The sequence below is a fragment of the Haliotis asinina genome, chromosome 12, assembly GCF_037392515.1.
Source record: "Haliotis asinina isolate JCU_RB_2024 chromosome 12, JCU_Hal_asi_v2, whole genome shotgun sequence".
Classification (NCBI taxonomy): Eukaryota; Metazoa; Mollusca; class Gastropoda; order Lepetellida; family Haliotidae; genus Haliotis; species Haliotis asinina.
Window position 1 is genome coordinate 40,693,446 of NC_090291.1, and position 20,637 is coordinate 40,714,082.

Here is a 20,637-nt window from a genome sequence, read left to right on the forward strand (position 1 = left end):
AACACGATATTATCACGCCACGAAATGAAAATAATACTGGTGTTTTTGACCAATCAGAGAGCAGTTCGTCGTTGGTGCAAGGATTTTCTGATAACAGAGTTGAACATCACTTAGAAAACATAAATGGTGGCGACATGAATCACAGGTAAACTGTAGCGCAAGTGCTTTGCGCAGCATAGAGAATATGACCAGTCTTCTTGCATGCGAGCGAAACGAGCAAAGGCTGGCAAAGTACTTTCCTCGCTTCGGTTCGAAAAATACTGTATATAAATATGTATAAGAAGACTTGTCACATTCTCTATGCTGCCAGTTTGCAGCAGTTTGCCTGTGCATGAGTGTATCCTACTTTTTCGCATCTGCTTCAAGCATCTCACAAGGAGTTCCGGGTCACGGTGAGTGTACGGTCTGTTGTGCTTTCTCCTCCAACGACGCTATGGGAGTACAGCATTGTTTTCGATTTTCCTGTGACACTCCACGTACGATGAATGTTTTAGCACTCGAACTGATATCACCCTTGCGCATGTGCAGACAGAATTTGTAATGTGTATTGTGTTGAACAACTGACAGAACATCGATGTCACTGTGCTTCATTCGTCCGTAAATTACATCAAAGGGGAAGGCAACTTAGTTCGAATCACTTGAAAAGTATCCTTCTTTCCTGTGCACACTTATGTTTCACTTATAACATTAAACGTCATAATGAAGGTCTATTTCAGAACCTATATTAGTGCAAGCGTATGACTGACTTTGATTACACGATGCCATTTAGAAAGTGGTCCAATGCAACATATGTCATATTTGGGATTTCACTTTTTTTAGTAAAGTATAAATTCTAGTACTTTTTTGGTTGAGTCCCATCCGGAATTCGAACCCGCACCCTCAGAGTCAGGCACGGCTGACTTTGTGTGCTGGCGATTAGGTGCCTGACTTTCGAATTCCGGATGGGACTCAACCAAAAAAAGTACTAGAATTTGTACTTTACTACGAAAGTGAAATCCCAAATATGACATATGTTGTATGACTGACTTGTTTATGAGAATGAATCTTACCATGTCAGTACATTACTAATGGACCATTGTTTGTAAGAAAGAATATGATTTGGTTTCAGGGAAAATAATGTCCTGCATCTTAAGCGTATGAAGAGTCCTTCAAGAATGGTTCTCACGTTTGGCTGTAGGTGGTAAATTTAATCTATAATAGTGTCTGGAACTATTATGACTGACTTATGACTTCATTCTACTCACGAGTATATTCAAGTATGTTGTATGCAGTCTTGATGAAACAAACAGTAAAAACACACATTTTAACACAGAAGGTAAAAATCAAACGTATTTCCTGAGTGTTACCAGGGTTATTATTATCATAATATATGTGTTTTTATGTAGCGCTATAGTCCATTCCTACAACCTGAATATTAGCCAGAAATTAGTCCGTAAAATACTCTATGTGAAGCACCCCCGCCCCCCTACTCCCCCCAAAAGGAACTTCCAAAAACGAGAAAACCCCAAAATTCACGCGTGTCAAGTTTGCCAAAACTAAGAATCTGCAAGGAACAGTGATCTTTATTGTGATCTTTACCGGATTTCTTGTAGCATGGACCCGTGAAGATCCGGGTTAGAATTAATCTTCAGCAGGAGGCGACTAACGGGATCGCGCGGACAGGCTCGTTGACTTGCTGATCACTGGATTGTTTGGTCCCGACCCTGTTATTTAGAGACTGGAATTTGTGGCCGGAATATGGCTGAGTGTGGCGTTAAGCAACTAACCGAACAGCCAACCAACCGTCCGGTGGTACTGATATTAAGAATGGTGAAAAAAAACCCAAGACACTTATCATGTAAATTGTGGGAGCGGCAGGACCTACCCACGGGGAACGTACCGCTTTCTGGAGCTTCAGTTTGCATCAGTGAGTTTCAGTGAATTATTGACATAATGTGTAGCAAAATCCCAAATCACAAGCATGTGTTCAAAGATTTATATGTGCGGTAGTCTGATTTGAACTGAATGTAGTAGACTTCATTGCTGAAACAAGAAACCTAACAGGCTTCCTCAGCTGGCCAAGACCGTAACCAGTATGACCGTAACACACGTTATAACATGAGAGACATAGATGTTCTTGTCCACACGCAACCCCTTCTTACATCTATGACTGGAGTTGCCATATTGATAGAATGTTGAGTCGTGACTCTTGATTCACATATGTACTGAACATCAAAAGAAACGCAAAAATGAAATCTCATCAAAGTAAGTGTTCATAATCATGTTTCCTATTTTAATAAATGACAATAAACCAGTGTTGAGTTTCTCCTAGTGTTCAAAAGACATCTTTGTTATGGCGCAGTGGTATAGTGTAACAGTGTTTCAAGTGTGTGACATTATTTCTGTTAACGTTGACATCCAGTAGTGAGCTGCGGTTGGCCGAGAGATCTGGAAAGTACAACCATTGCAATGTACCATTCCAGCATTGTCAAACCCAGAATATTCTGCAAAGTTCAAATGTATGTATAAGAGTAAATGAATTTAGTTTTATACCCAAAATGGGCTTCACACATTGTTCCCATGTTGTGAATCAAACCCAGAATATTCTGCAAAGTTCAAATGTATGTATAAGAGTAAATGAATTTAGTTTTATACCCAAAATGGGCTTCACACATTGTTCCCATGTTGTGAATCAAACCCAGAATATTCTGCAAAGTTCAAATGTATGTATAAGAGTAAATGAATTTAGTTTTATACCCAAAATGGGCTTCACACATTGTTCCCATGTTGTGAATCAAACCCAGAATATTCTGCAAAGTTCAAATGTATGTATAAGAGTAAATGAATTTAGTTTTATACCCAAAATGGGCTTCACACATTGTTCCCATGTTGTGAATCAAACCCAGAATATTCTGCAAAGTTCAAATGTATGTATAAGAGTAAATGAATTTAGTTTTATACCCAAAATGGGCTTCACACATTGTTCCCATGTTGTGAATCAAACCCAGAATATTCTGCAAAGTTCAAATGTATGTATAAGAGTAAATGAATTTAGTTTTATACCCAAAATGGGCTTCACACATTGTTCCCATGTTGTGAATCAAACCCAAAATATTTTGCAAAGTTCAAATGTATGTATAAGAGTAAATGAATTTAGTTTTTTACCCAAATTGGGCTTCACACACTGTTCCCATGTTGTGAATCGAACCCGTGCCTTCGACGTGAAGAGCGAACACTTCAACGAATAGGCTACCCCACCGTCAATAGTTTTTATTGTGATTAAGAAGTTTTTTTCAGCACATCTTAGCACAAGTAAATATGAAAACAACGGGGAATGTGACTCCAGGAAAAACAAACAAAAAAAACTCAACAAAAAAACCCCAACAACCCCCCCCCCAAAAACAACAACAACAAAAAAACAACAAAAAAAACAACAAAAAAACAAAAACAAACAAAAAACAAAAAAAAAAAAAAAAACACACACAAAAAAAAACCAAAAAAAAACAAACAACAACAACAACAAAACAACAGCAACAACAACAAAACAACTACATCTTCAAATAGCAAAACAACAAAGAAACAAAACAAGAAAAAACCCAATCAGAATAAAAAAATTTCTAACGTTTGCTGGAAACCATTGCCATTTTGACAACTATGACAAATCCTGTATACTTCTGTGATGTAAGATAACGATACTTCCTTTTGACAACTATGACAAATCCTGTATACTTCTGTGATGTAAGATAACGATACTTCCTTTGAATACTGAGTACTACTACCAAGCTCATGGTGAAAATGTCCGAAGGTTGCAAAGTAAAACGACTTTTAGCCTCTGGGTCTGTGTCACTTCTCACCAAACGCTCATATCATTTTATACGTTTATAGATTGAATTGATTATCTCTGGGCCACAGAAAGGGCAAGAAGAGGAGGAGGAAAAAGAAGAAATCTTTATTACCCACTATAGGAATTTACTTTACATGACCACACGTATCAAAATTAGTATAAGATAAATAAAGAAATGTTTATCACAGGTAAATGCACTGTAAAAGAGGGTGGTGAACATAGATTAAAATTTACAGGTAGGATTAATGTAGAAATAATAATGTACATATAGACTATAGGAATTTGCTTTACATGACCACACGTATAAAAATTGGTATAAGATAAATAAAGGAATGTTTATTACAGGTAAATGCACTGTAAAAGAGGGTGGTGAACATAGATTGAAACTTACAGATAGGATTAATATAGAAACAATAATGTACATATACACTATAGGAATTTACTTTACATGACCACACGTATAAAGTTAGTATAAGATAAATAAAGGAATGTTTCTCACAGGTAAATGCACTGTAAAAGAGGGTGATGAACATAGATTAAAATTTACAGATAGGATTAATGTAGAAACAATAATGTACATATACAGGTAAGGATACAATTTGTATGCAAAGGCCGGGTGTTTTTGGTTTTCCTATTACGCGTTTTATGTTTACATGCCCTGTGTTAATTTGTTATTCCGGTTGTTATTAAAGGGACGGCGGTGTTTACTGCTGGAAGCAACATCTATAAGTTAGAACTGGAACTTGACTCCCCACATACCCTTGTCCTTGTGGTCTGTGAGGAAGTGTGTCGCTCGTAGAATATCAAATTGTTCACTGGTCACGTGGGGAACATGGGTTGATGTACCCTCAAAGTTTGAGAAGTTTATCATCGAGGTTACATAAACACGTGTGTCCCAACGGGCTAGTAAACAACGTATTTATCGTACCGAAAACTTCAATGTTAATTTTCAACTGTTTGAAGCACGGGTACAAGCGTTTTCGTAGCAGTCGCTAGGTTTTGCAGAGAACAAGAAAAACAGACTTCCATCGATTTGCATTCGCAAAACATCGGTAATTTCAGAACATCGTACGTGATTCAATATTATTTGGAATAAAGAATTACTACCACGAAGTACCAAATGAGACCAAATGAGTTGGACATTCCTAGTGGCGTACACGGAAATGGGTAGCGGGGTACATTTACAATATTAGAAGAGTGCAACGGCCGATCAGAAACGACATTTATCTGTGAAGCAAGACAATGTGTGGTGTTTATGTATTATGTATTTGCGTTAACGGTGGTGTCGTGATTTCCCCAAGAGTAATCATACCAGTATTATTATATCACAACAACTACAGCCACTTGACAACACTACCTGTTATTACAAATGCACAAGTTAACGGGAGTGTCATCATGTAATCAATACTGTGTACTTAAGTCTTACCAGCAGGTTGTTTGGATACAGACCTGTTTTCATTTCCTTTCAGGGTGATGGCTTCGAACCTTGGTCGAATTGTTTTCGTTCTTGTGTTGATCGTAAAGCTTGTCCACTGTGACAGCTGTTTTGACGGGGCTACTACAGTGCAGCACGATAAGTACATGGAACACCAGGTATTCAGGAAGTTGAGAAGTTCGTCTTTGTATACTTGTGCTTCGGAATGTCTCCAGTCCTCAAGATGTCTTTCCTTTGGATTCGACCAGAAAAGGCGCAACTGTTTTCTCAACGATAAGGACAGTTTCAATGGGAACGTTGTTGAGAGAACGGGATTCCTCTTTAGTGACATCCTTCACTGGCCAAGGGTTTGTACTAATATTATTTTATACATACAGAGAATTTTGAGGTCACTAGTGTATACCCCTTGTGACTAGCTGTTTTAGCAGGGCAGGGCAGGGCAGGGCAAGGCAGGGCAAGACAGGGCAGGGTGACCTTATCGTATGTTACTTCTTTTAGAATTTTGATCATATGCGCCTTTTGTGACCGTTTGGTCTCAGGTGCTTTAGGTGATAAATCATATCCGCTACAATTTGTGACTGCAACCTGATCAAGCAGGTGTAGAGTGTCAGCACAGACCAAGTGGAATAGAATTGCGCATTGTTGGCGCAATTTCATTAGGATCAACGTACACGATCGGTCAGCAGACATGTCTGTTCAACCAGAGGTACTGGAACAGGACTGTCTTCAGAGACGCAGGACCTCTCAGTGTTGTCCTATTTGGAGGGACAGCATAATAGTGCCGATCAGTGTTTGTAATGCATGTACTTGAATTTGCCAGCTGAGTATCAGGGCCTGCAGACTTTAAAATATACAGGCCCTGAATGAAATCTGCAGGCCCATTTTTTCAAGACAATAAAAACAAAACATACCGCACTTTTCACAGTTTCACACTGTTTCTACAATATCAGTCCGGGAAGCCCATGCCGCAAATGGAAAAATTTTAATTGTTAAAGACTGGCGCTGATATTCCTAGTGAATATGAGTCATCGTAATATCATGGGTCATGGATGATTCCCAAACGTTATTTAGGGGGAAAAACAAGGGAAAAATTCCAGTTGTGAAAAAAACAGATAACCTACAGAAGGCCACAAGGGCCTGCAGATATTTGAAACTGCCGACCCGATGCAATAACAACCAGCGCTGTGCCGGCGATTATTTCGAACGCTGGCTGATTTTGATTTAAACATATTTTATTCATTAAGAAAAGGATTGGGCACAAGTTATCCAACTTAGAAAAGCCCTCTCCCGAAAAAATTTGGAACGCTTCACGAATTTGCGTGTCAGATGTGCTCTCATAACGCTGGTTTCGATAGCATTTAGTGCTGATTATCTTCCAGGGGAATCTCACTGTAGAATCCAATTTTGACCCTCACCATTCTGACATCCATGCAGTTACATGGTCCTGGATTAACACTTCAACATGACAACGCTAGGTTTAATACAGTAGTTTGACGCACTGCTTATATCACGCCCGTGTCGAAATCATGGACTTAACTGCCCCGACTTGAACCTGGGTGACCACATATGATACTTGTTGATACTTGTTTGATACTTGATACTGGATGATACTTGTTTGCTGCTTAACGCAGTATTTCAACTATATAGGGACGATCTGTCAATAATCATATAGCTGGAATATTGCTGAGTGCGGCGTCAAACTATACTCACTCACTCATTCTTTGTCATAATATAGCACACTAAGCTCCCATTGTGTTGTCACCAAGCAAGTATTTAATTTGGCTGAGTATGTTAATAATATATGTACGTTTCAGCACTGTCTGTAATTGAATTCTATTTTAAAACTTTGCAATACAGATGTTTTGTTGTGATAATATACACAGGGTACATCCATGTTTGCGAATCCATTGTCTTATGATAGTTGGTGTAAGTATACTTACACATCAGTAAACACGGTTGTTAACTGTCATAACATGAAGTGTTTGTATATATGGCAATTTCTGTATTGACCTGTTTTCAGTCGAGATATTTTTGCTGAGGCTAAAGAAGTTGTGGGTGGTCAATTTTGACAAGGATAAGGAAGAGGGGAGTTGTTCTCTGTCGCGATATTGCTGGAATATTGCTGAAAAAAACCCACTAACTCACTCACTCAGTTCATATGGTCTGTGCACACATATAACATATGTAGAATTGTTACAACATTAACAATAGAGCAATGTCAGCAGAGATGAAATTATACATTCAAATTTCACTTTCTTTGTGCGACTATGCTTGTCGTAAGAGGCGACTAACAGGATCGAATGGTCAGCTCGCTGACTTAGTTGGCCACGTTATCGGTTCCCAATTGCGCAGATCGATGCTCATGCTGTTGATCTCTGGATTGTCCGGTCCAGACGCGATTATTTACTGACCACCGCCATATAGCTGGAATATTGCTGAGTGCGGCGGTAACCTTAACTTACGCAATCACCTCAATTGCAAATAAGGTAGGCCAAGAAGCCTAGTGGCTAAAGCTTTCCCCGTCACGTCGAATACGTGTTTAGCCCATTTCTGGTGTCCCCGCCGTGATACTGATGTAATATTGCTAAACCCATTTCCCCCCACTCTTTCAAACATACATACACACACAGACACACACATACACAGACACTGACACATAGACACACACATACATGTATGCATGCATGCACATACATACATACATACATACATACATACATACATACATACATACATACATACATACATACATACATACATACATACATACATACATACATACATACATGACCAGAAGCTTTGAGGGACTTTTACAATCAATGATTAAATGCCTCGAACGCTGTTCCATCGACTTTTAAATCCATGACAGACAGATATTTTATTAAAATCTCATCTCGTATTTACTATATAAAACAAAAGACAAGAGAGAAAACGAAAATATCCTTTACGAGTAACCCTTATTGAATCTTACGATAGACTATATGTACAATGTAAAATACAGATTAATTAAGAAACGTTACTAAAAATCAATAATGGTTAAATATACACAACACATTCTAAAACAGACTTCCCATCATGATATAAAATACCTTGCCGTTTTTCCAATGAACGTTTGCAGGTCTTGGCTGCTAGAAATGATCAGCTCTCGTTATGACAATATTTATTTTGTGGACTCAGAAATACCCCATTTTTAACACATCCATGTCAACGTTACCAAGACCATTAAAAATAGAATGTTGGCCAAAACACCTGAAATTACGTGATGCCACATCGATCCCACTCCTCGCTATTGATTCACCTACACGCCCTTCAAACAACCGCCATTTGTCTTGCAATTAGTAGTGTTATTTCACGACTCTGTTCTTTGTGCAAAACTGGACTGTATATGCTCTGAGCACACATCAGATGTATGAAGAAAGTGATTTCTCGGGCGGATCTTTGGAGCAGCGTAAACAGAGATAATGTTTGATATTTAAGTCTCTCTTCCTGTACAAATGCAACGCTGTCTTTGTTTCAAGTAGAACTTAATGAAAAGTGCTTAGCGTGAACTTGAGAGGTCATTAGAATCAATGGAAGCAATTTGGTAGAAATATTATTGAACTACAAACAATACAATGCAACACAAGCGCACGTAATATCACAAGGCACACGCACATTCTCTCCAAAAAAATACTTACAAACATCATGCATGCACGCACATGCATACTTTACGTATATTTTAACATGAGCTGTAGCATCGTACAAACACGTACAAAATCGTTGAAATGGAATACGGTTTATAACTAATGTCATGAGATCACATTTGAAACAAATCATGTTCACGAGACAGGGACAATAAAATAGGCATGAACTGATATATGCCAGTTATTAATAGTGTCCATTTAAATATATTCAAATCAACAGAACAATGTGCTTGAAGTATGCTGATATTCAGAATTTACACAAACATACTGGTCGTTATTTATTTAACGGTCCCCCCAGCAATATTTCAGAGGCAAGATTTTCGAAGCTCTCTTAGCGCTAAGATAGTCTTAAGTCCCATATATCAACATTAACATACGACTGTCTTAGCGCTAAGAGAGCTTCAACCATCTAGGCCAAGGTATACTGGTGCGCTGGATAAGGCTGCAAGAGTTGTATGTTCCCCAGGGAGTTGAGATTGAAAATACGATCTGCCGTTGTGATGAACATCCAGTGATCGAGGGAAAAAAACGCTCTTGAGCAGTTTAACTAACTGGATATCGGCGCTATACAAATATCTAGTTATGTTGTTGTAAATCTTCTGAAGTAACAACATTTTCACTCAAGTCTGACTTTCTTGTGATTTTAAGCCAGTACTCGGTATTTTGTACAAACATGAATGATACTGTACGATCAAGCAGTATCCTTCAAATTAAGAATTCTCATGTTTGCAACAAATTAATCTGATCTGTCCTAATCTCATTAAAACCAATGCTTAGTGCTTGCTAGTGCCGGAGTATGAGCTGTGACATTTGAATATACTAAAATATGCTATTACTGCAAGATCAAAATAGAATTATACCCAACTGTCGTTTCTATTTCTAGTCTCTCTCTGGTCCATGTTCTGTGGTGGTGTGCCCGGGATCATTCCGATGTCAGGTAGATCGACTTGGTCGTGCAACCTGCGTTCCAGGTAACCCTCTCCATTTCATATTAGACGCATTAGTGATTATTTACATCATTACTAAAGCATCTTAGTTTGTTGATAAGAGGTAACACAGACTGGATGAATGTTAATATTGTTAATATTTGGTAATGTGAGTAGCGGTAGTAGTAAATGACAGCAACAGTAGCAGTTGTGGTTGTGACGCCTCATTCGCTACCGGCCAGCAAATAGATAAGCCTGAACCTGATAATCTAGTAATTATTAGTTTCAGCAGCGATCCACGCCTTGGTATCCGTAGCACTAGCAGTAGCTGGAATAGTATTTAAAAGTAATCAAAAGCGGCTAAATGGTGACGACCACTAAATGGTCCAGGCTGGACAAGATAATAACATCTGTATCGGGGCAAGCTTCAGCATTTGTAGATTAATGTCGGTAGTCCTACAGATTAACTGAACTCGTTTACAAGTAGTTATTGTTATTTACATGCCCTTGACAGCATGAAAGGAGAGTCATGAACTATTGATGCATCTATGACAGTGAAACTGAGTTACTGCAGATGCATCTATGGCTGTGAAACTGAGTTACTGCAGATGCATCTATGTCAGGGAAACTAAAATACTGTCGATGGACCTATGACATGGAAACTGAGTTACTACAGATGCAGCTATGACGGGGAAACTAAGACACTACAGGGCGAGTGAGTTTAGTTTTACGCCGCAGTTAGTAATATTTCAGCTATATGGCAGCGGCAGTCTGTAAATAATCGAGTCTGGACCAGACATTCCACTGATCAACAGCATGAGAATCGATCTATGCAAATGCGTCAACCACCCGATCCCGTTAGTCGCCTCTTACGACAAGCATAATCGCCTTTAATGGCAAGCATGGGTTGCTGAAGGCCCATGCTACCCTGGACCTTCACGGGTCAGATACTACAGATGCACCTATGACTGGAAAACTGAGATACTACAAATGCACCTATAACAAGGAAACTGCGTTACTACAGATGCACCTATGACAAGGAAACTGCGTTACTAACGATGCACTTATGACAGGGAAACAAAGTGACTGCTGATACGTCTAGATCAGAGAAACGAAGAGCCGTGCATTGGCAAGAAGACTATTTTCCCTCGTCATATGTGGCAAATATTTCAGAATTCCTTGGGTGTCGTCAGCCTCCAGAGGTGATAGACGCCAGCAAGACGTACGAGGGTCATTACCAGGGTGCTGTAACAACCTACACCTGCAAACAGGACTTCACAGCCTGTCATGACAAAGTTACAAGCATCTGCCAATCCTCTGGACAGTGGGAGAAAATGACGGCCGGATTGTGTAGTCAGAATGTTTGGCACAATCCGGTAGGTCAAATCTTTCAGTAATTATGTATTTTCTCCTCGTAAATGAAATTGTACGTCTGTACAAATATACACTCTAAATACATTATATGTAAGTGGTACATAATGTATGTTCACAATCTATAAGACATGTGATACAAATGAATTCTTTCTTGTGAAATATTTTGGTGTAATTCCATTGTTTTTGTCTTAGGCTCTTGACGTAAAGCATCCACTTCCGTGTCGGCCATCAAGAGCGTTCAGAGCAACAGTCATTGGAACACCAAGCCAAGCTACGAGGTAATCTTGATCGGTGTATTAAGAAAAGGGTACAATAAAATCAAATGCAACACAGAAAACACCTACGGGACCAGATGTCTTCGGAAAACCAACAAAGACTGGCCATGATTATTAAATATAGAACTTCCGTCTTGACCATTCTCAGATTCCATTTAGTATAAAAGTTTAAACTGTGAGAACTGTCCACTGCAAATAGGACCACTGAAAATGAAAGTGTTTTCACAAGCGCTCAATATACCCTGCTCCACTGATAGGACCGTTCATACAATTTGACTAAACGAGTGAAGGTTTGCTCAGAAGCGCTTTCGCTGAATCTAGCTCACAGCAGATCTTAACGTATGATTCCGACTATTATCATTAGCATTTGTTAATGACACCAGGTGTTGGCAAACAGGCGAGCGTAGCCTGTCCCACCGGTGTCACCCGTGCCTAGTCAAGTCGATTGTTCTCATAAAACAGTCGTGGCAACATCATAATGTGTAATTCAAAATAGTGAGTGAGTTTAGTTTTACGCCGCACTCATCAATGACCATCAGTCGGCATGATCATCAATCTGCGCAATTGGAAACCGATGACACGTTTTAAATAAGTCAGCTAGCCTGACGATCCGATCCCGTTAGTCGCCTCTTGCAACAAGCATAGTCGCCTTTTACGGCAAGCATGGCTTGCTGAAGGCCTATTCTATCCCGGACCTTCACGGGCCTTTTCAAAACAGAGAACTGCACCATACACAGTTTGTTTCATTGATATGACACATTTTAAGTGATTAAAAACTTGACAGAGGCAATGGATGCTGTTACCCTGAACAAACATGTTTTTTCCGGAAATATCAAAGCCGACAAGAAGGTGTTTTTCTCCCAGAAACATACAAGTTTATGTCGAAACGTAGGGTATGTTTTCAGACACTACTGGAGTGGATATTAGAAAAATTATTCTAAAAAAGGTGTTAATTCTTGCAAGACAGGCCGTTTTAACACCCAGCGTCATTCATCCTTGAGAAACAGGCAGTTGAAACCATTTCCCATGATTCATTCTAAACACTCCACGTTATAAGCGATCAATCAAACGCGGAAACTCGGGGCAGCCGTCCTTGCAAAAACAGACCAGTTTATTACCAAGGGTCCCTAAGAGAGACTCTGTCGGAACACCGGTCACTCAATTATTCTGGACACTCTGTAATCCGTCATTCATTCATGCAAGACACGGAGTGGATGAGTGAGTGAGTTTAGTGTAACGCCGCACTCAGTAATATTCCAGCTATATGGCAGCGACAATCCAGTAATCAACAGCATGAGCATCGGTCTGCGCCATTGGGACCCAATGACGTGTCAACGAGCCTGACCACCCGATCCGCCTGTCGCCTCTTATGGCAAGCATGGGTAGCTGAAGGCCTATTCTACCCCGGATAGACCTTCACGCGTCCAAGACACCGAGCAAACTCCAGGGTCGCAAAACAACCTCGGTGGAAAGCAGCACTGATTACTTTTTCTGGGCACTTTGTAGTCGTAAACCTAGTTGAAATAAATCTTTAGCTTAATGATAGGAATATGAAATGGACTTTAGGCTGCACTGATTCTGATGTCCACTGCTCTGTCAGTCAGAATGAAGAGATTTTGGAGAATGTTTGATACTGTGTTCCAAAGGATTCTCCTCGACGATCTGGAATGTGGTTTAGGTCTTTGGCGTGAAAATTCGTGCCTTTGCAACTTTCTGTTATATGGATATGTATTTGCGTGATTTGATGAAGCCAAGCAAGGTGTATGCGTGTGTGTGTATGTGTGCGTGTGCGTGTGCGTGTGCGTGTGCGTGTGTGTGTTTACGCGCGCGTCTGTGTGTGTGTTAGAGAGTGTAAGTGAAAGTGTGACATTCTCTCAACTCTGATAAATGTCAATTGCAGATGGAATATATGGCTGTGGAAAGACAATGATGTACCTTTCTTGTCAGAGTTCCGTTTTGTCTATCACACGAGTAGACATGAAACCGTCGTGAACTCTCGATTTAATGGACTGTGGGATGAACATGTAATTGCTAGTGTCCCTCTACCCATGACCGTAGGACAAGAAACAGAGATCCAGATAACCTTACAGAAAGGAGTATACGGGGTAAGTGGCGAGGGCACCGGGAACGTGGGAACTGCTACATGGTCATCTCTTTGCCTGTTTAAAATGCAGCCTTTGCCTTTGTTGTAAGTGTACAGAGTTTCGCATCACTTTAAAGAGCTCCAGTGGTCAGAATGAGCTTCTGTGGTCAGCTAAATCAACTGGAGTAGAGCTTTACAGAGATGTCTGTTGTCGGAAGGTTAAATCTGTTATTACGTTTGACCGCAGGCTCATATAAGACAACATGAACATACACGTATATAATATCCATGAACGTACTCCAGTATTTGTAAGACTTTGTTCCATTTCATATCTCTCAGAAAGGTATTTACAGTTTTCTTAGTGAGTTAGTAAGAATCGTTTTACGCCGGTTTTAGCGATATGCCAGAAATGTCACGGCGGGGGACACCAGAAATGGGCTTCATACATTGTACTGACATGGGGAATCGAACCAGTGTCTTCGGAGGAGCGAGCGAATGATTTATCGGCTAGGCTACCCGGACGCCGAGTCTGCATGATCTAACAGATTTTGACGAGTATTTAAAGTAAGCGTGTGTAAGTGGCATATAATATTGACGGAAGTTGGCTTGAGTGAATGAGTCGATTTTACAAACGAATGGATACAAAAATATCACAAAGGACACCAGAAGTAGGCATCACATGTGCCTACATTCGAGCCTGGGCCAGACTTGAATCAGAGGACAACACACCGATGTGCCATATCTTAACCAGTTGTGTTCGTATATTATCTGAGTTTTAAGGGACGGTGGGATAGTCGAGTGGTTGCGGCGTTCGAAGACTTTTGGGTTCAATTCCCCACTTGAAGCCCTTGTGTTACTCAGAGTGATATTGTGGAATATTGCTAGATACTCAAAGTAAAATCGCTATCGAACGTTAGCCCCAACGAAATTATCCTTACAAATGTTTTGGTCTGTTTCTTCTCTTCCAGCTGGAAATCGATGGCGCGAGTATGTACAATCTCACTGAAAGACTGCCGGGAGGGGAACCTGTATCTATCTCCATAGAGGGAGCTGTCGCAGTTCGACTGATGGCAATCCGTTAAATTAAACGTAATTAAATTGATCAAATTATAAAACCGGTCATTCGTGTGCAATGTAACCTTTTCTCACCAACATGAAAAGACAGCCTTGACGTTCCGATACGACTACGTATAAGCTTATTGGTAGTTCAGCTTGACCTGACCTCTACATATGCATGACCCGTGAGGTCAAATGGCACAAGTTAACTTCAATAGCATGTCGAGTTAACTTCATTAAATAGGGGAGTAGGGAATGTTGTTATTGTTGCATTCGTGCGAAACATACATACACGGATTCGTCACAGTCCCTGAAAACAACTCTTCTGAAGAACTCTTTTAATGGAATCATTAGCTGTCTCGTTGGGTATATATCTTTACAACGTTAAGTCAGTTACCTTTCAAAATCCGATTCACTGCTACCTAAAAACCCGAAAAGGAAACATTAAACCATCTGTAATTAATTGTTTAAAGTTAAACTTAGCTGCACAAGCCTTGCTCATAAGACTCACACGTGGTCGGTGTAGCTCACAATGGCAAGCACCAGTGGACGGCACTCATTTATACTAATACAGGTCATTTTCAGGTCGATGCTCAACTTGTCCTTGTTTGCCAGAAGCAAACACTTAGCATCAACCCCCACGACCGACATGTACTGTGATCGCAATGATCCCAAACAATCAAGGAATACAACGGACAGAAAACCAAATCAGAACGTGATGCACGTCTTTAGAGCACCGGGTGTCCTCAAATCCCACAGTGCTGTCTGATGGGTTTACAACTCAGACGGGATGGCAAAAATGATCGATAATCGATAATCGATGTGAAAATAGTGTCGTCTATTATATCGAAATATATCCCTTTCTTTTGGACTGTCTTCGGTATGTTTGCTCAAAGCTACTTCTACGGTATTTGCTGATAATCGATCGATATTTAGTTGTTTGAAATCGATGGCAGGTTCGATTCTCAGAGATTAGGTCCATTAGGACTCGTTGTTTAGCTTATAATTTCAATCAGTATGTTTTCGTTCTGCCTGGACTGTTATGTTTGTGATACATAGAGAATCTCAGCCAAGTTTAAGTGTCTACTGATATCTACTATGTCAACATGAGTTGGTCAAGTGACACAGGATACGTTTTCTTTTCTTTCTGATTCTTTTCATAAATGACCAATCGTCATTAGTTTCCAATGGACATGTACATCTCTGAACACGTTACTGCAGTCAGACATACAGTGCTGCGATGTCACAGCATGCTGACTTCATCAAGTTTATGACGTCATGGCAGTGTCATCGGATTTCTTTATGCCATAGCAGGGTGAGTCATGTAACTGATGACTGTCTCAGCATTGTGACGTCATATAGGGCATTGTACAAAACCTAGTAGACATCACACCTCCAATATGTCCAGTGAAATACATGTGGGGTGATAAATAATGTTCTTCTGTGAACGTTTACAGTTGGCATGGGGGGTGATGATACACGTTTCATCAGATGCGATTCCCCATTCCTTATTCTGCCTTTATATTCAGGAACATAGCTGCCACGTCATTGTGGTGTGTTCAACTGGTGAGACAGCAAACGGTCATCTAGTCTTCTCCCACCAAGTGATAGTGAATCAAAACACATTCTTCCCATATGGTCCGAATGGACCGCAAATTTTCACAGCAATTATGGAATGATTTTAGTTTTCATCTGAATAATGTCACGTGTGACATTGAACAACAAATACATCGAACCAAAAAGTCAATTTCAAGTTTTCATTGACTTTCATGAAAACGTCACTGGGAGTAGATTTTTCCAGAGTGAGTGAGTGAGTTTAGTTTTACGCCGCACTCAGATGTTCAAGAGCAAGAAGTGTGTCGCCATCGACTTTGTGTAGGATATAACATGACCCGAGGGCATTTTCAAAGGGAACTTGTAAACCGACCCAAGACAAACTTTAGATATAATTTCAAAATTTCAATATTTGGTATTCACTGATGAAATCAACTGGGATGAGCCTGGCAGCCGACGCCCCGCCTTGCACGCCCAAAATGCACGTGCTCCACTCGTTACCCGTGCCCTGCACGTGCGTTGCCAGCGCTACCCTTCTTGCGAGGATCATACGGTTCATACCGACCCTTCGTAGTCTAGTGGATAAAACCGACAAGCCATTAATCGAAGGGATGCTGGTTCGAAACCAGCTGTCGGCACTACGAGTTGGAAATGGTCAGTAATGTCATATTTTACGATCATATTCAGCGATGAATTCGTTGCTTCTTGTAAGAGGTGACTAACGAGATCGAGTGGTCAAGCTGATAGCTGTCACCTAAATTTGTCTGGTTGGCACTCGATTATTTACAGACCAAACTCACATAGCTGGAATATTGTCAAACAACAAAGAAAGAAATACACACAATTTTAGTGTACAAAATTTAACTGTATGTTTTCATAACTCACTTCGTCACTTCGATTTCAAAGTCACGCATTTATAAATCGACTGATGGAATCTTCACTTGATTATATTCTCTACTGAAACCGAAGATCAGTCTAAACAGAGACATTGTCTCCCATAAAGTTATTTGGTTGTCAGCATGTAGGCAGCTGTGCTGATATATAGATTTTATATGCGCATCTCGGTAATTATGCAGTACGGTATAAGTCTGGTTATTTACGATGCTTCCGATGAAAACCACGTGCTATGATTGTTACAAGCAGAACTGCTAATTGCTAGAATTTGACAGTCGTTAAAGAAAATCACACGGCAACAGATAAGCGACCATACGAGCTCTTCGACGTTTTGAAACGTATCAGACAGGAGACAATGGCGCTGATACTAGTCGTCAACGTTTTGAAGCATATCACACAGGAGACAATGGCGCTGATACCAGTTGTCTGACGTTTTGCAGCATGTCGTTGAGGAAAAATTGTTATGAGAATCTGATATCTTCCAAGAAGAGAATATTTATCCTTTCATAAACATCGTTCCTAAATTTTCATCTTGTAAACTGGAGATTGTCAGTGATTAACACTGACAAGTGACATAACTTTCCATTGCGTATGTTTATGATGGGGTACGTTGATAGTAAAGGGGAGTTACTGAATTGACGTTTGGCGTGTTGTCTTTTTCAAGATAGATGATCATAGATTATTCAGTTCCCATCTTGGCGGCGGTAGTGAGCGAAATTCAAATTTAATATTCCATGTCGGCAATGAATGAAATTTAAATTGAATATGCCACGTCGGCGTTGAATAAAACTTACACGGAATATGCCATGTCGGCAGTGAATGAAATATATGCCTCGTTCGAGTGATTGAAATTTAAATTGAACATGCCATGTCGGGATAGTGTGATCAAAGTACTTTGTGCCTCAAATTTTATTTAATGGATTAATGTGTTGATATATAGCGTATCTTGCGGAGACATGGAGAACGATTTTATCTTGACGTAAGACATTTTACGTGTTCTCATTTATACTTGCTCACTTATCATGTACCTCATGCAAAACATACTTACTCTGTTAAAATTAAACAGTTTATTAACTGTTGTGTGATGGATGTCGGGTTGTGAATCCACATGTAACAAGTGCTTCTGCACTTGTATGTAGGATTATTCTAAGTGAGTGAGTTTAGTTTTACGCCGCACTCTGCAATATTCAAGCCACATGGCGTCGGCCAGGCTAATCAACGCCTATTTATATATAAGAATTTATTTGAAAAAAAAATTAGAAGTCCAGCACCGATTTGTTTATAACGTTTTGGGTCTATATTGAACCCTTGTGGATGACATTCAAGCGAATACAAGAGCTGATTGAAGATATTCTAGGGGATATTAACATACTCGGCTGATAGTTCAATACGTTACACGAGAGATCTTAATGCGCCTTCTCTTCAAGCTTTGCATATACTGTGACTACACAAATGACGTGAGGAATTAGATTTTTTTCAGTATTTTCGAAGCAAGTACATCTGGTCACGTGTGGTGATGAAATCATCACCAACATGCGCTACACTTAGAGAAAATACTCAGTTATAAGACACTGGATTAACACATTTAAGCATGCAAATGTTAGGGACCTTTTTGTGGTCCTGTGAAAAGATACATGCCATACAGTACAAATTATACACATGGCACAATGATAATTCAAATAACCATAGTAAAAAAAGAACACCATACATACACTGAACACTGAACATCGAACAAAGATGAAACAAAGATGAAAAGAAAGCGAATAATAAATTGTAATTCGAGCCAATAACAAATTGTCCATATGTAAATACTTACGGTGTAATAATATTATTCTTTGAGTTAGTGAGTGAGTTTAGTTTCACGATGCCTCAATATTCCAGCAATATCACAACCGGCTTCACAGATTTTACGTACATGGGTCTTCGGGGAGACGAGCGAAGACTTTAATCACTAGGCTACCCCACCGCCCCAATTATCCTTTGAAAACACAATCCCCTTGGAAAGTGGTCAAATGTAAAATATGTTATACCTCGGATGATACATTCTGACTCTCTCTCTTTCCTTTCTCTCTCTCTCTCTCTCCTAATCTTCAGCACACGACGTCAGCCATCTACCCACCTCTATCCCTGGAATGCAAGAATCCTTACTGATAAAGTGTAAACCCACATATAACACATATTACAACAAAACTTAGTTCTGCCCTCTTGTTGAACACAATGAAGAGTGGTCTTTCAAAACACAGCGACGTTTTTCTGTTTACCCAAAATGATTGCCATCGTCAGTTGTAAAGAATCGAACCTGGGTCTTCGATGTGATGAACGAACGCTATCACCACTGGGCTACCTCACCGCCGATAATGTTCATGAACAGAGGGCAGAAACATTACTTATTGTGCTGCAGTTTAACATACCGTATCAAATGAGAATAAAAAAAATGCCAAAGGAACATGTTTTATACTAATGTGATATTGTCATAAAATAACAACGAAACGCTATGAGACCAAATTAAAATGTTATAGCCTGTACTGATCCCATATTTTATATTTTATTTTCAACTGACATACATGAAAAGTCCGTGTGCCAGTCTTTGTGATAAAAAAGTTATCCTAACAAATTTAGTAGTATGTATGTAGAGGGTCTCCGACCAGCATGCCCTAGAAAGGAGAGATTGGGCTGTTCCTTTTGTGTTAACATCCTAGACAAGGGTGACTAGGATGATAGCATAAATGGCGGATAAGACGTGTGGCTCGAAACTTCCATTGTCAGTTGTTGACAATGGATATGGAAAAAATGAGATGGTGGATCCAGGCAGATATTTTGCTGTTTAGGTGACTAGTGGTAGATTAGTGAGCATGCAACAGGAGAACTGTCTAGAACTGATACTAGTTATGGTAGACTGACATGTCATTTTACGTAGAAAACGGGAGATTATTCAGGTCAGACCCTGGAAGAGTGAAGTTAGATCTATGTCGCGTTTTAGCGATATTTAAAGCAATATAATGGTGGGGGACACCAGATTTGGGCTTCACATACTGTACCCATGTGGGCAATCAAACCCGGGTCTTCGGCGTGATGAGCGATCGCTATAACCACTGCGCTACCCAACTGTCCAGTGTTCCATTGTCCAAAACATCCGTAGCTAAGATAAACCTTAAACACTAAGGTTAGAGTTACAATCACCTTAACAAAAAGATACACCCATTGCAACGAACAACCTTAGGGCAACTTTAACTCAGATCCCAACCTTAGCCGTACCCTTAACTAAGGCTTAACTCTTCAGCGCAGGAGTAATGACAGTGTCCGTAGTTACCACATGAATTCAGCATTTCCAGTTGACTCGTTCCGTCTCTGTACACTCTCTGCTTCCTCAAACTTCTCTCAATCTCGTTGCGTAAAATAAAAGCAGCTGCCATATTCCCTTCCCAACCTTAGAAACGCTAATGTTGGGTCAGACCAACTTTAATTATCAACCTCAACTTAAGGTTAACCTTAGTTAAGGTTGTTTCATGCAACGGGAAGCTAACCTTAGTGAAG

At 39.9% G+C, this 20,637-nt stretch overlaps 1 protein-coding gene across 1 annotated transcript; it reads left to right on the forward strand.

The window, feature by feature from the left end:
- Positions 1 to 5,296: 5,296 nt before the first annotated feature.
- Positions 5,297 to 14,681, forward strand: LOC137257504 (uncharacterized). Its single transcript, XM_067794833.1, has 6 exons — positions 5,297 to 5,605; positions 9,825 to 9,912; positions 11,041 to 11,243; positions 11,434 to 11,519; positions 13,417 to 13,621; positions 14,568 to 14,681. The coding sequence occupies exons 1-6, from the start codon at positions 5,297 to 5,299 to the stop codon at positions 14,679 to 14,681; spliced, it is 1,005 nt and encodes a 334-aa protein (XP_067650934.1).
- Positions 14,682 to 20,637: the final 5,956 nt, after the last annotated feature.